This window comes from Tenrec ecaudatus, chromosome 10 (assembly GCF_050624435.1).
Source record: "Tenrec ecaudatus isolate mTenEca1 chromosome 10, mTenEca1.hap1, whole genome shotgun sequence".
NCBI classification, from domain to species: domain Eukaryota; kingdom Metazoa; phylum Chordata; class Mammalia; order Afrosoricida; family Tenrecidae; genus Tenrec; species Tenrec ecaudatus.
The window spans coordinates 49601126-49617068 of record NC_134539.1 but is presented as its reverse complement, the minus strand read 5'-3'; the positions used below and the strand labels follow the sequence as shown (position 1 = coordinate 49617068).

Genomic DNA, 15943 nt, shown 5'->3' with positions numbered 1-15943 from the left:
CCTCACTGGTTCTATTGACAGCCTCACTGGTTCTATTGACAGCCTCACTGGTTCTATTGACAGCCTCACTGGTTCTATTGACAGCCTCACTGGTTCTATTGACAGCCTCACTGGTTCTATTGACAGCCTCACTGGTTCTATTGACAGCCTCACTGGTTCTATTGACAGCCTCACTGGTTCTATTGACAGCCTCACTGGTTCTATTGACAGCCTCACTGGTTCTATTGACAGCCTCACTGGTTCTATTGACAGCCTCACTGGTTCTATTGACAGCCTCACTGGTTCTATTGACAGCCTCACTGGTTCTATTGACAGCCTCACTGGTTCTATTGACAGCCTCACTGGTTCTATTGACAGCCTCACTGGTTCTATTGACAGCTTCACTGGTTCTATTGACAGCCTCACTGGTTCTATTGACAGTCTCACTGGTTCTATTGACAGTCTCACTGGTTCTATTGACAGTCTCACTGGTTCTATTGTTTGCTTTCCTTTTCTTTTTAATGGTCAGCAGGAAATGAAAGACGTATTCTTAAAAGAGGAACAGGGTTTTAATGTGAACAGGGTTTTAATGTTTCAGTTAAAATATATATTATCTTTCATAGTATGAATTTTAGTATATTGATTTTGGGTATGGCCTTGCTTCTAAACCTCAGAATCTCAGACTTGGGAGGAGCCTTGCGGGTCATCTCCCTTCAGACAACTGAAGACCTTTTTTCTGTCCTGAGGATGGAGGGAAGCCAGTGGGTTTTCTACTAATTACATTCCAACATTCGCTACAGAAAAAGTAATCAACTAAAGCGTCTGGGTGGCATAGTCGTTATGTGTTAGGCTTCTAACTGCAAGGTCATCAGTTTGAAACCGCCAACCACTCCTTGGGAGAAAGTTGAGGCTTTCAATACTTCCATCAACAGTTAGTCTCTGGAGCCCACCAGAATAGCTCGACCTCTGCCTTGCCTCTTAGGGTCACCGTGAACCAAGATTGACTCAGTAAGAGTGAGTCGTTTTTTGTTTGGTAGGGTTTTTTTGTAATCAGCTGCCTCTTCTCGCCTCCTTCCTTCCCAACTAAAAAACCAGAAACCTGACTCATTGCCCTGTCGTCAATGCTGACTCCTGGTGCCCTATAGGAGAGGGAGAGCTGCCTTGTGAGCCTCCGAGACTGTCCGAGTGCACTGGAGTGGGAAGCCCTGGCCCCCTCCCTCCAAGCACGAGTGGGTTCGCGCTGCTGACCTTTCACTGCACCACCAGGGCTCCCTCCTTCTGAAACGTTTGCTGGTCAAGATGGACTGCTTGGGAGCATGGCGCTGCTTTGTAAGAGTCTGTGTGTGACTCATGTATCGACTGAGGAGAAGCACAGGGAAGGTGTCGGGGATGGTAAAGGAGACCCGAGCACCTTGTTCATATGAATTCTTTATTACTGTTCATCTCCTGGGTGTTTGTATAAAATTAGAAGCCTAAGAACTGGTGTTGGGGCTTCAAGTACATAGAGTAAGTAGTTTGAATGGCTTAGTGGAAAACTGTGACTCTCACTAGCTGAATCACTTCTTTGTTTGGAACCCCCTGCAGCACGCTCATGCACATTCGTCTGGGTACTTCATCACTCAAGACTCCGCGTTTGGGAATCTTATTCTTCCGGTCTTACCTCGCCTTGACCCAGAGTGAAGGAAACGTTTGTCGTTTCAGACGCCAACGCTACTCTCATCCAGTGCTTCCAAGCTGTGACTTTGAGAATTCTGGTGAACTTTTATATTTTTTGCCTTTTTAAGAGAAAGGTCCAGGTGAGCAAAGCACCAAGAAGGGTCGCCTCAGGCTGGAGCACCGGAAGCAGTGTCCTCTAAGGAGGTGGCTGGGCCACCTGGAACTGGATCGCCCTTTGGTAATGCAGTTTGCTTTTAACCTTCAACCAGCCCGGGAACCGAATAGTCACATAGCTCGCCCTTACCCCTCGTGTGGACAATAGACTGTCGAGAACCCTATCCAGTACTTAACTTTAAAGAATGAGGGTGCTTTTAAAAACCTTTTCAATCACTAGACGCAAGTAAGCCACAATATGGATGAATGTGTATAGCTATTGAATTCGTAGTCAAACATTTCATCTCAAAATATTCTTTGTAAACTCATAAGAGGTTCCCCTACTCATAAGAGGTTCCCCTAGTCTCAATTTCAGAAGAAAACTCAAGAGAAAACTAAATCACCAGTCACTTTTAGACATCTTTTGTAACCATATGCCACTCTTATCTCTATGACTAAATGCTCTTAAAACAATTGTAAGAGGTGGGTGGCTATAAAATCTGACATGTTTTTTTGAGTGTTGCTACTAAATGGTGCACCTGCACCGTCGTATTTTAGTTCATGAAAAACTGACTATGCAATTTGAACCCCTTTTTAATTACTCAAAGTTAGTAGGATTTATGTTAACCAAATTTCTTAACACAAACTATCTCTAGTATGTGATGGGATGCTCATTTAAATACACAGAGCCTGGACTGCACTCTTGTCCTACAGAATTAGAATCTTTGATTTAAAATAAAGTTTGAAAACCACGGGTTAGAGAATTGGGTAGTGTATCTCACATAAGATTTTCATAATGCATTTTTAAAACGAGGTCTTAGTAGACACTAAAACTTAGAGCTCACTTAGCTTAAAATCTGCATTAAAAAAAACCTTTAGGATTGAAATTATGTTTCACATTTCATCCCAGATTAGAGTTTTGTATAATTTTTCAAAACTGATCTCATTACCCTTAGTCCTCACACTTTCTGGTGGTAGGACAAAACTGAAACATCACACTTCCTGTTTTAGTCAACGGTTCATCCAAGGTCACCTCTCTTTTCGGTTTCTTCTCTCCCTCCTTCCCTAGATATTTGCCAAAACCACAGCCCCATTCGACCCAAACTAGTTGAAGCAAGGATGAAAAATCCACCTAGATTCTTTCCCTTGAGAACGTGCACTGATTCTGTACATTTGGAAGCTGCCCTCAGTGGAATGCTCCCCATTAGGCGCGGTGCCCCCAGCGCCCCTCCTCCCTCAAGCCCGGTCAGACCCCATCCGGGCTCCTCACCATGCTCTCCGCTCCCTTCCTTCATTGTACTGAGCTTCTGTCACCTGTGGTCCAGGCACGTGGCCTGCTGCTAAAGCCACCTACTGATGCCAGAGAAAACTCCCTGCGTTGTTCTGTTTTTACACTATGAAACTTCTACCGAAAATGTAACTTTTGTAACCAGGTAAAGATTTTTCTCCCGCCCCATAGCATCTTTCCTAATCTCTTAGCCTTTCAACAGATGCCGTCTATATCCTGGTTACAATCCTGACGAGTCTGCTCTGTCCCCAAAGTAAAGTACACACAGCCTTCACCACATGCTTTCAGTCACTTAAATTCAGTTCAATTCCATATGTAGTTATTAAAACCTACTCTGTAGAACACCGGGCTGGGGCAAGAAAATGTCTGAGGCAGCTCTGCTCCTTGGGACATGACCCGAGAGGCATCCTGGGGCACTTCTCCATGGGCTTGAGTGTGCTAGTTTACTTCCCTCCCACGGGCGGGAAGAGCTGCCCCAGGCCAGCTCAGGATCTCCTCACCAGAGAAGTGGGCACTAAAGCGTGAGGGCTACCGAGGACAATGGGCTTAAGTCAAAGACCCCGAGATAAAAACGGAGCCATTGCTTCCTCCGATTGTGACGTTAGGTAAGGAACTCCGCCTCTCTGCAGCTCACTCTATACAACGGGGAGGGGAGGAGAGGGGAGAATGAGCCTATTACACCAAGGGCTCAAGTGGAAAGCAGCTGTTCTGAGAATGACGACGGCAACAAATGTACAAATGTGCTTGACACAGGTGTATGTATGGATTGTGATGAATTGTACGAGCTCCCAATAAAATGATTTAAAAAAAAGAGATTTCCAGAATGCTTCTTGATCGGCATCTTCACTCGCAGTATTCTTTGCTTTGATCCAAGCGTCATTGGCTATGTGACTTATCCTGAACCAGCTGTTCTCTGGAGGAGGACGAGCCCGTCCCGCTGAGGAAGGCCAACTAGACAAAAATCATGGTGTTTGATACATGAGAACTTTTGAAAATGTAAATAATACCAATAAAACTGTTATTTCCCAAAACACAAAAAAACAAAAACCCTAGGAAGAGCAACTCTACTTACTTAGCAAATTGTCTAGATCAATAGTTTGCAAATTGTAGGTGTAAATCCATTAGTGAGTTGAGAAACCAAGTCAATTGTTTAGGAGGGGAACCAGTATTTTTTAAATAGAAGAAAGCATCAGAACACACTACAGTAAGGTGGCTTCGTTTCACGATTCTTCTGTTTCTACGTGTTGTTTTTTTTAGTTATTTTTTTAACTCTTCATTATGATGTTCTGTTGGAGAATACGATTTGCCATGTAGTAGTGGTTCAATAAATATTTGGCCTCGGTGGTGATCAAATTATTTGTTTTGCTTGTTTTTACAGTGATGTGAACAAGAAACGTGTGAAAGTCACTGCTAAACAATGTAGATGACAGTACTTTGCAAAAAAGTACCTTGTAAAATATGAGACCTTGAAATAAGTGAAATGACCCAATAATTTCAGAGGCAAATTTTGCTTTTTTCCCCTGAACAATCCAAGTGCATTGTACCTGTTGTCTCAGTTCTTTGGTTCCCTGTAGCAGCAGAAACTCAGCTTTTATATAGCTTTTAAGGCTTGTTGAGGCAAGGAATTTGGCAAATTTAAGGGATGGCGTTTCAAGAAATTCTTGGGAAAATGGTATTAAAAGTTTTTCTTTAACCTTTTTGAAGCCCCCTCCTGGGGCACAGTGAACACAGACGATCCACAAAAGCATTCAGTCATTCATGGAACCGCTTCCTGCTACCAGAACCCCATCCGAAAGCACGGGGCCTATTCAGCAGCATGAAACTCCACCAGTCACACAGCAGTGAGGGGAGGATGGCAACAGTCTGTCCGTGAGACCTGTGATCTAGAGCAGCAAGATCAGCCACTCCTCAGTGACACTGCTGCAACCTGATGTGGAGCCACCTGAATGCATGAATCTGGCGGAAGCACCGTGAAGGCCAAATCGGCGAACAAGCGTTTGAACTTGTGTTTCAGATTGAGAAGATCTCAGCCAGTCCAGATAGGAAAGCAGCGTTCAAAGTTAAGGGGAAGGAAGTCTGCACAGAGGCAAGCCAGAGATCGGATCTGGGGTCAATGTGAGCAATCGAAAGGCCTGTGTGGGTGGATCAGGGAGTTGTACAAGGGCATCGTGAAAAGTGAGCTTAGTGGCTCCCAGCCTTCCTCAGGCCGTGGCCCTTTCATACAGTTCCTCGTGTGGTGGTGACCTCCCCCCCCCCCAACCATAAAATTATTTTCGTTGCTACTTCATCACTGTCATTCTGCTGCTGTTAGGAATCACGCAACAGGTGGAGAGCCGCTGCTATAGAGGTAATTGGCTTAGAATTCACTGGGAACCAATTGATCTCTTGAAGCAGAGGCAGGTGTCATGGCGAAGCACTTGGGCAAGGCACTGTTGAGGTGCCAGAACAACGTTCATTTCCATTGTGAGTTCAGGGACAGGTGTGTGATGTTTACAGATGCCCCTCAACTCAACCCCATGGACCTCTGTTCACGTCCATTTATCCGTTGGACCCTTCCCCACGTTCTTCCATCTTTACCACGCCTCCCTCAACCTTTCTCTAGAATCCCAATGTGGCCATTGTCTTTCTGGCTTAGAGTTACTTAGCTCTCCTGTAGAGAGCTGTTGATGTATTAAAAACAATCGATGACAAAGTGACTATTGGAATTGGGCTAAGAATGTATGTGAGGTAAGAGCCCGCAACAGGGAATCCAGGATGGACAAACCCCTCCGGGCCAACAAGGAGAGTAGAGATACCAGGAGGATTAGGGGAGAGTGGGTGGAGAAAGAGGAAATTGATCACAAGGATCAACCTAGAACCCCCTCCCCGGGGGATGAACAACGGAAAAGTGGGAGAGGGGTGAGAGAGGACAATGTAAGATGTGAAAAATAATAATCTATAAACTTATCAAGGGTTTGGGAAAGAGGGCGGGCGGAAGAAGAAATAGGGAGCTGATATCGGGCTCAAGTGAGAAAAGAATGCTTTGAAAGTGATGATGGCAGCATATGTGCAAATGTACTTGACACACTGGAGGAATGTATGGATTGTGATGAGAGATGTACGAGCCCCCAGTAAAAGTATTTAACTAAAAATAAAACAAGATCATCAAGAAAGAAATATCTGTTGTGAATGATGATTATTAGTCCCTGGCCCAGAGAGATGTCCTTATCCTGTGGCTTTGACCAAGCAAACCAATCTCCGCTCCGTCAAACCGAAGAAGACTTGATCTGGATTCTTGGCCCTTCCATTTTTCCAGAAAAACTGGTGGTGTTTCTAGCCCCTGCTCTGGGCTTTAATGTCAGACAGAAACATTTGGAGAGAGAGCCCTTGGATTCTTTGGGGAGCCCGGGGTCTTTGCACTTGCTCCTCCCTCTGCCTGGGTGGCTGGTCTTCCTTGTGTGTAGCATGCCCCCCTCAATGTTCCCTTAGATGTCCTGTTTGCAATGACGCCTTCTTAGCCCACTGCTTCCCAACACAACCTCGCATGAGTCTTCCTTCTAAGGTTGTAATAAGACTTTGCCTGTTGATCGTCTCCCTTCTGCCCCCAGAATGTAAGTGGCACGAGGGCAAATGTATTATCACTGATAGATCTCCCCGGCGCCTACCATTCAGCAAATGCTCCAACGGTTTAAGGAACAAACGAAGTCTGTTCTGAAACCTCAGTCCTTCACAGTGGACTCTCCCACAGAAGTAGCCTCAAAGCACGATGCCAGTCATTTTAGGAGGCGCCTGGCGTCGGAGCCCAGCAATGAACGTGAGGTTACAAACCCTTAATTAGAAGGAATTTAGCCATTAGCTTTTGGGATGCGTTTCTAATCCAGACCTTTGGGAATCTCAACACCACAGATGCTATTTACTGTTGGGAATCTCCCAGGGGATTCGGAGCCTTGTCCTATTGTAGGAAATCGAGTGACTCTGGCAGCTCTAGTTCTGTGAAGAAGAGTCTGTGCCAGCCGCGCATTCACGATTTCCTCCAACAGCGAGGAGGTGCAGCCCTCCATCCCGGGAAGGAAGAGAATAGAGTTCTCCCTGCTCAGTCACATGGGGACCAGATGCGCCCACATGCACACGTGCTCCCTTTGGGTAACCGTGGCTGGTGGAGCTACTGTGCAGAGGGACAGTCACGGACTTGTGAGTTCTGTCCAAGACTGCTATCCCTGAGGAAGTAGACTACAGGGCGCTCCCCAGGAGCCTGGCCTTTCTCCCAGAGAAGAGGCTTATTGGGAGCAATTGTAGAGCATGCCAAGGAGAATTAGCCAAGAGACGGGACTGTGGGATGGTGAGGACATTCTAGGCAGAGCGCAGAGGGAGCGGAGCAGGCCCCGAGGGCAGCCGAGGAAACGGGTGGTGTGGGAACCGGATCATGAATAGCTCAGGATCCATGTGAAGGATTCGGAGTATTTATTAGAAAGGCTTTGGAGAGCCAGTGACAGGGACATTACTGAATAAAGATACTGAATGTGATGTTTCCCGGGAGGCAGTCGGGTGGCGGGATGGGATTACTGGTAGAGGCAAGGAGACCACGCAAAGTGGCCTTTGTGCGATGACAGAGGAATGAGCTGACCAAGTTCGTGGCAGAGGGGAGGAGCGGAAAGGGAGAGGTCCTCAACTGATCCGCTATGGACACTGGTTATGAAGGACGGAGGGGAAGGAATGGGGGAGGGAGGCTGTGTGATCACGCCTAGGTTTCTGGTCGGGCAACACGCTGGATGAAGTGTCGTTTCCTTGGGAAGTAAAGAACAGTCGGCGCATGGGGTTGAGGAGTTACTCGGCTGGGGGCTCCACTGGAGAGAAACCCTAATAACCTAAACGTCCTACTGCCTGCAGTGAATTCCTGCCTCCTCGTTGGGATGGTACTTGTATAGCACCATCCTCAGGGGAAGTGAGGATGCAAATCGGTCTCTCCATTTTGTAGCTCAGATGCAGAATTCGGTAGTGCAGGTTGGAATGACAGGTTCGGTGGGTGACGTGTTGCTTTGCCCCGGTGTCTTAGTGAGTTGTGAGTGGGGCTCCTAACCTGAAGGTCAGCAGATGGAATCCGCCAGCCTCTGCACTGGAGAAAAATGGGCTTTCTACTCCTTTAAAGATTTACAATATCAAAAACAAACAAACAAACAAAAAACCCCAAACCTTCTCTGTGCTACAGAGTCGCTATGAGTCGGAATTGATTCAGCGGTCAGTTGGGGGTGGGGATGTGGTCAAGCTGTTCCCTAAGTGTGGCTCCCTAAGTGTGGCTCATTTCTGTGGGGCAAGGCGTGGCACTTGGTGCGCGCATGGCCAAGCATTTGAAGTTGAGCAGTTACGCATTGGCAGCTCTTTATTTCACGTTGCACAGTGTGTGTGGGACCATCATGACCCGAGCTCGGTTACTGGTGGCACAGAGGTCAGATGCTGTAGCACTGGCCAGAGATGGGTGGGCAGAAGCCACCCCCGGCACCTGGGAAGGCAGATCTGGTGACCCACTTCCGACAGGGCACAGCCTTGAAAGCCCACCAGAGCACTCCCAGTCCGCACATGATTGACTGCAGGCAACTAACTCCCCCACAGCGGTACCTAGCTTTAAGATCAGGGGTCCTCAAACTTTTTAAATGGGGCCAGTTCACTGTCCCTCAGACCGTTGGAGGGCTGGAGTATAGTTTAAAAAAAAAACTATGAACTAATTCCTATGCACACTGCACATATATTATTTTGAAGTAAAAAAACAAACAAGGCAAAAACACCCAGCGGGCCAGATAAATGTCCTCAGAGGGCCACCTGTGGTCCGCGGGCCGTAGTTTGAGGACCCCTGTTTAAGATAGTGACTGTGTACCAGGCTTTGTCCCGAGGGCTTTACACGCATCGTTATTCTTATTTAATCCTCACCACTCTATACAGTAATTATTACTGTTATCCCCATTTTAAAGATGCAGAAATTGAAGAACGGAATGGTCAAATAATTGGCCCAAGTTCATGAAACTAGTGAGAGGCAGGGCTGGATGTGAAGCCAAGAGGTTAGACTCTAGCAGTGTTTTGTATTTTGCTTTAAAATAAATTCAAGTGAAAAACACAGTGTGAAGAACAGTTGGCTTCGGCGATGACAACAATTGTGAAGAGGGCCGTGAGTGACATCTGAGAACTGGCCCTGCCTATGTGGTTAACATGAGAACGAGAGGCAGCAAATGAAATCCAGGACGGTGACTATGTGTAATGTGCACAGGTACTGAGAGCAGACGACAAGGTGGCATGTGGCCGAGACTGCTCCTGCCTAAGGGGAGGTTGAATTGCATCCGCTAATTCTGGGCCATTCTCCTGGCGACAGAAGACAATCGACCATGAGCTCGGGATTAACTGTTAGCTGTCAAATATGCATTTGATGCTGCGGGACTTCAGTTCTTCAGTCGTGTCCTAAAAGATACCCTGGGTTCTTTAAATTTGGCCAAACATTATTACCATAGTTAAGTGTGTTAGAAATGTGTTAAATTACTTCCTTGATTGCACCGTGAACATTTCAACAGCTGAGTGCACAGTAAACACTCCAGCAGGACTCTTTATTTCTCATCCTTATTTCCTTGGGGTCCCATGAGAAATACAAGGATCTTGTTTATTGCTGAAATAGATCTTGTTTAATATCTTTCATCTCTGTCCCTGGGGTCTTCGCGGTAAAAATGGTGGTGAAACCGCTTCTAAGCAGAGAGAGGAATAAAACAGGGAAATGGGAAGGATGGAAATGTTTTGGAGGAAGAAAAATGGAACGCATATCATCTTGGGTTTTAGGTCCCACACTGGGAGAAGACAAGAAAAAGAGATGGAAAAAGCCAAAGCATATGGACCATGAGGAACACTGCCCCTCCCCGACCCCCGCCGGAGGCCCTGGGCTGTAAGGACTGGTAAAAGTGAAGGTGGGCAGCTGCCAGGCTCGGGACTACACCCCAGGCCCCGTGCTGCATGTATCTGCATGTTCTCATCCTGCAGGGGGCGGGCACACGTTTCCTGCAGCCACTCCCTCAGGAGTGTTTGTCACGTACTGCCATCGATTTCTGACTCAGCAACTGTATGGGCAGCGCAGAACTGTCCCTGGGGGTTCTACGCCTGTCAATCTTTTTTTTTTAATTTCATAAATCATTTTACTGGGGACTCTTACATGGAACAGTTCATACATCCATTATATCAAGCGGGCATGCACAATTGTTGGCATCAACAATTTCTAAACATCTTTCTTCGTGAGCCCTTTGATATCAGCTCCTTTTTTTTCCTCCCTCCCTTCTGTCAATCCTTATGGGAGTGGAAAACCTCATCTTCCTCCTGTGGAAGGGCTGGAGGTTTTGAACTGCTGACCTTGCAGTTAGCAATCCAATGTGTAAACGACACTAGCGCTCTAGGCTTAGGAAAAAAGGTCTTGTGCCTTCTGACCTCCTGGTTCAGTTTCTCCATCTTCATAGTACTTTTAGCACGATCAGAGCACATCTTAACTTGTGTGTCATTAACTATAAGCCCTCTCATGACTGCTTAGAATCTACCCCACATCTTCCACAGATGGACTTTCTGCTTCAAGGAGAGCAGGGCTCCCTGGTTTTACCATCCGGCTGGAGTGAATGGCACCATGCCAACAATAACCGTTCACATCTCACTGGCTCCTGCTGCCACCGCCACCACCGGCATTCCCGCCTGAAAAGCTAGCTGTGTACTAACTGGAGGGCCTGCCAGCATGACGTCCCTCTCACCTCAGCTCCTTCGAGAGTCTGAGTGTCTAGGACATTGGTGCGGACGGTGTGGAAGCTGTCGGACTGAGGTTTTGTTTGCTTTTAACTTTTCCTCGTGGGAAATTAGTAGTATACTGAGCCCCCATGCCAAGTGTTAAAAATCAGTAACTCGTCAACATCCATCTAGTCTGTTTTATCTTGACGCAAACCCTTAACTATTTTACAAAGTATCTCGGACAACTTAAAAATACGGAACTAGATCATACACATGTACATCACTGCGACCGAGGCAATGCATAGCAACCGTAGGACAGGGTGGAACGTGCCCGCAGTTTCCAAGACTGTCACATGTACTGGAGTAGAAACGCTTATCGCTCTCTCGCTCTCTCTCTCTCTCTCACTCTCACTCACTCTCACTCACTTTCTTACACTCTCACACTCTCACTTTCTCTCTCTCTCTCTCTCTAAAAAAAAAAAAAAATAGAAACGCTTATCTTTGTCCTTCGGCACAGCCGGCGGTCCTGAGCGGCTGACCTTGCAGTTAGCAACCCACTCGTAAGCACTGGCCTACCAGGGCGTCTGCAACAATACAGCCACGTAGAGCAGAGTGCCGAGCTGACCTGAAGGATGTGTGCACACGCCTGGGACATGGCTAGTCGCTTTCATTAAACATTTTAACAGTTTATCGGCATATAATTCACATACAATTCGATAGTTCAATCACATCAAAAAGAGTTGTACAATCATCACCACAACCAATTTTAGAACTTTTTTTCATTCTCCTACTCAATAGTAGCTCCCCGTCTCCCCCTCAACCTCCCCTGCCATCCATAAACTCACTGAGGGCTTACTCCGTAAAGAGACACTCGGAGAGAGTCACGCCCTGTCCTAGGGGTCGCTCTGAGTCGGCATCGACGGCAGCAGTGAGTGAGAGGTCCAGGTGATGGAGGACACACCAGAGGCTTAATCCACGTGGGTTTCCTTCACTTGTTCTTTTAAAACGGAAACAACTTTAAAACAGGTCAAAAGGGTGAGCAAATGATACTACAATTTTTAAATTTTTTATTTTTATGGTATTACATTTTAGCCTATTACTACCTTTGTCAGTTTTTAAGTGAAGGAACGAAACGCGTCCGAAGGGCAAGATCGGGGAAGCAGGTGGCTGGATGGAGTAAGGTCCCAGGAACATCTCATAGGAAACGCCCGCTCCCTCCACACGGGAGCGGCGCCAGGTCCCGAGGGAAGCAAACTCCACAGCGCAACCTTCCTGGCCTTTTCCCAACCAGTGCCGTTTTCAGATCTTAAAGAACTTCTTCGTAATAAACCCCAATTACCATCCGGTGTCCTCTGAAAAAATTATCAAGACTCCTTTGATATCCTCCCCAACAGCCTCCATGACCTTCCGAGCCGATCGCTCTGCTTTAAATCCACCTGGTCCAGCGGATCCTCTTGGAAGTCAGTGGTTAGACCTGCGCCCTGAAAGCGCGCTAATAAGGCGAAGACACGTGGACGACTGAGACCTTGTCTGCAGCCACCCCGATTGCAAGCACACATTCAAACACAGCTTGTTCTGATGAAACCCACGCACCTATCAACTGGAACCGTAATAATAATACTTTTTACCTGCCACGTACATGTAGGTCTTTGATCTATTTTGATCTATTTTCGAGGTATGGTTGTTTCCATTTGTTTTTTTTGCAAATGGATGCTGGCACCATCTGTTAAAAGATCTATCTCTTCCCCATTCAATGGAGTGTGTTCTCTCTTAGCTGTCCACAGGTGGGTGGATTTCCTTTGGGGTCTCAATTCTGTCCCCCTGGTCTCTGTCTGCTGTACCAATCCCAGGCTTTTTCACGGCTGTGACTGTGTTCTCTGAGACGCTGACTCTTCAGTGCAGTAGAAAGCCTCACCTTTCTCTCGAGGAGCTGGCGGGTGGTTTCGAACTGCTGACTTTTCAGTTAGCAGCCCAACATGTAACCACTGGGCCACTGGGTTCCATAGAGATTAGGAAACACGAGGCCGAATTGGCTGCTGCCCTCCAGAAATGATTTGTTTACTCAGGGTCTCTCTCTATAAAGTTGTTGATTAGCCTTTTCTGTCTCTTTAAGAAGTGCTGATGGAATCTGGATTAGGATAGCATTCTGTTTATGGACTGCTTTAGGTAGGACTGACATTTTCATGAACATGGCACGTCCTCGTATTCATGAACATGGCACGTCCTTCCACTTATGCAGTTCTCTTTTGGAGTCTTGCAATAGTGTTTTACAGTTTTCTCTTATAACGGTTTTGTGTTAGGCTGGAGAGAAGCAAAGCCAGTGATGTTGACTGTATATATTCGTGTATAAACCGAGGTTTTCAGCACATTTTTATGGTAAAATTAGGTGCCTCAGCTGATATTTGGGTCGTGTACTCGAGTATATATGGTACGCATGTATCTAAAGAAAGCGGCTCACAGTTGTAGAAGCAGTTCAGTCTGGTGCAAGTTCATAGGCTAGATGTTAAGCTTAAGGCTTTTCCTTATGCACATATCTGATGAGCCAGGAAGCAGGAAGACCATAGGCTGGTGGGGCCAGAGGCCGATAAATACAAGACCAGCAGGTCAGGTTCATGGCTATGGTGGTGAAATGAATCCAAGGTTGGCTCAAGCCCAAACAAAGAGATCAATGCAAAGAGGCAGGATCCACACCAGCAAAAAGGCAAGTCTTCCCACCGAGTCTGCTTAAATACAAGTTGAGGTTGTTCGTTTATTGTGCCAACCTGGGCGATAAATACATGTGGGGGGTAAGTGAAGGGCGGCGGGATAAATGGCTCAGTTCTTGGGTCTCTTGCTTTGTGATGGTCGGACCAGGGTGCAGCTGCCTTAGCCAGTTCCCTGCTTCAGCTGGCAAGACTCACTTCCTGTGAGACATCCCCAAGGAGAAGCCACATGGACCTACCCTGATGCAGGCCTGGGCACTGGAGCAGACGTGTGGAGACCCCTGCCAGTGCTGAGATGTTTACACATTCACTGACTCGGCTTTCCTCCTGCAGTCGGCATCATTGTGTGTTTTGTGAGCTGTAGGAGGACTTTGTGGATTGGTGTCAGACATATGGGTTAATGTTGGACTTGTGGGCTTGGGCAGCACTGGGTTGGGATGTTTTCTTGATGCGCACTTAACCTTTATATAAAACTCTCTCTTACACATGAGTTTCTGTGGATTTGTTTCTCTAATTGCCCAAACTAATACACGCCCAAGGAAACTTCCTTTCGATCACAGCAAGGTGCTCTGAGAGGAGGCTGCCCTCCTCCTCAGTTCCTTACACTGCTCTGTGGCTTACAGCAGATCCCATCGTGGGGGTGTTTCTTACGTTAGATCAGAGCACGGAGGTCCAACTGACTAGTGACCGAGAACTCTAGCCATATGACACAAAACCGATTAGAGGCTTATTCCTACATAATTCATCTTTTGGGTGGCTATTGGAAATGGTATTGTTTTTCCTGATTCTCATTTCAGAATTATCTGTCAGTGTAGAGAAATCCAGCTGTTTTTCATATTTTGACTTTGTACCATGCCACTCTGCTGAATCTATTTGCTCTAGTAGCTTTCTGGTAGAATCTCTGAGCTAGTCTATGTAGGGTCAGATCATCTGTACAGAGGGGTACTTTTACTTCTTATCCATTTTGATGACTTTATTTCCCCTGCTTGCCTTCTTGCTCTGGCGAGGGCTTCCAGTACACCACTGAATTAAGTGGCGATAAAGGGCATCCTGGTCTGGTTCCTTGTTCACAAGAGAAATGCTGTCAGTCTGTCTACATTGAGAATAGGGTTGGCTTTTGGTTTTGTGTATGAGGGGGTACCCCCCCAAAATGGATGTGATATGAGGGAGATAGTGCATTTGGAGTTTGTTCCACCAGGGAAGGCTGTTGTTAATCAAGCTCTCTAGAGGTTCTGAAAAGACTGCGTAACAGTGTGTGACAAAAAAGGCCTGGTTTGTGGCAGACGGGGGACGGGCTTTGCCACCCTGACAGTGCACCTGCTCATGCAGACATCTCAGTGTGCCAGTTTTGGGCATAAAATTGAATGCCTCTCTTGCCCCACACACCTTACTCACCTGTGACTTCGCTCTGTGCGACTTCTTTTTGTTTCTGCGAATGAAGAGGGACATGAAAGGACAGCGATTTGATGACTTAGAAGAGGGGAAGAAAAAAAATGAGGGGGTTGCTATCAGCCATGCAAACAGATGAGTTTGCAAAATGTTTTCAAGAAAGGAACCGCAGATTTGACCAATGTATTTTTTCCGTTTTTTTTATCAATGTATTAGTGTAATGGAGAGTACTTTGAAAGTGATAAGGTGGTTTTGTAAAAAAAATTAATTATATAGCTTTGAAAAAAATTTCCATTTTGGGGGGATAACCCCTCTTGTATGTTCTTAGTTTTTGTTGAGGAATTTCTTCTCTATTTTGCTGAGAGTTTTTTTAATCAAGAAGGTATTGAATTTTATCAACTGCTCTCTCTGTGATAAATATGATCATGTGGTTTTACTTATGTGATGGATTTCTAGTTTTGAACTGTCTTTGCATCTGGGATAAATCTCACTTGGTCGTGAAATACAATGTAGAAAGATATATAGATATGTTGACACAGTGCTAGATTCTATTGGCTAGAATTTTGAAACTTTGCATCTCTATTCAAGAGGGATGTTGGTCTATAATTGTCTTTTTTAGTGGAGTCTTTGCTTGGCTTTGGTAGCAGGGCTATAGTTTCTTTAGAGAATGACTTCGGGAGTCTTCCATCCTTTTTTATGTTCTGAAGCAGTTTGAGTAGAATTGGTGTCAGCTTTCTTTCTGAAGGTTTGGTAGAATTCCCCAGTGAAACTGTCTGGGTCAGAGCACTTTTTTCTTTTTTTTAGCATATTAGAGGTTTCCTAATGACCTCTTCAATTTCCTCTTTGGTTACAGGCCTGTTCAAATGGCCTACCTCCGTCTGTTTCGGTATTTGTAGGTTTCTAGAAATTTATCCATATCTTGATTTTCAAATTTGTTGCAGTAGTTCTTTTCTTGTTTTTTAAATGTTTGTATCTTTGAAAAAAATTTAAAATATCATTTTACTGGGGGGCTCATACAATGCTTATCACAATCCATCCATCCATCCATTGTGTCAAGCACATC

General features: G+C 46.0%; 1 protein-coding gene across 9 annotated transcripts in view; it reads left to right on the top strand.

Moving 5' to 3' along the window:
• INIP (INTS3 and NABP interacting protein) overlaps nt 1-3890 on the top strand; it is a 29354-nt gene extending 25464 nt beyond the window's left edge. For all 9 annotated transcript variants that reach the window (XM_075560335.1, XM_075560337.1, XM_075560336.1 and 6 more), the window contains one exon: nt 1564-3890. In XM_075560335.1, the coding sequence (XP_075416450.1) occupies nt 1564-1659 (96 nt within the window). In that variant the 3' untranslated portion in view covers nt 1660-3890. The remainder of the gene's footprint in view (nt 1-1563) is intronic.
• Nucleotides 3891-15943: the final 12053 nt, after the last annotated feature.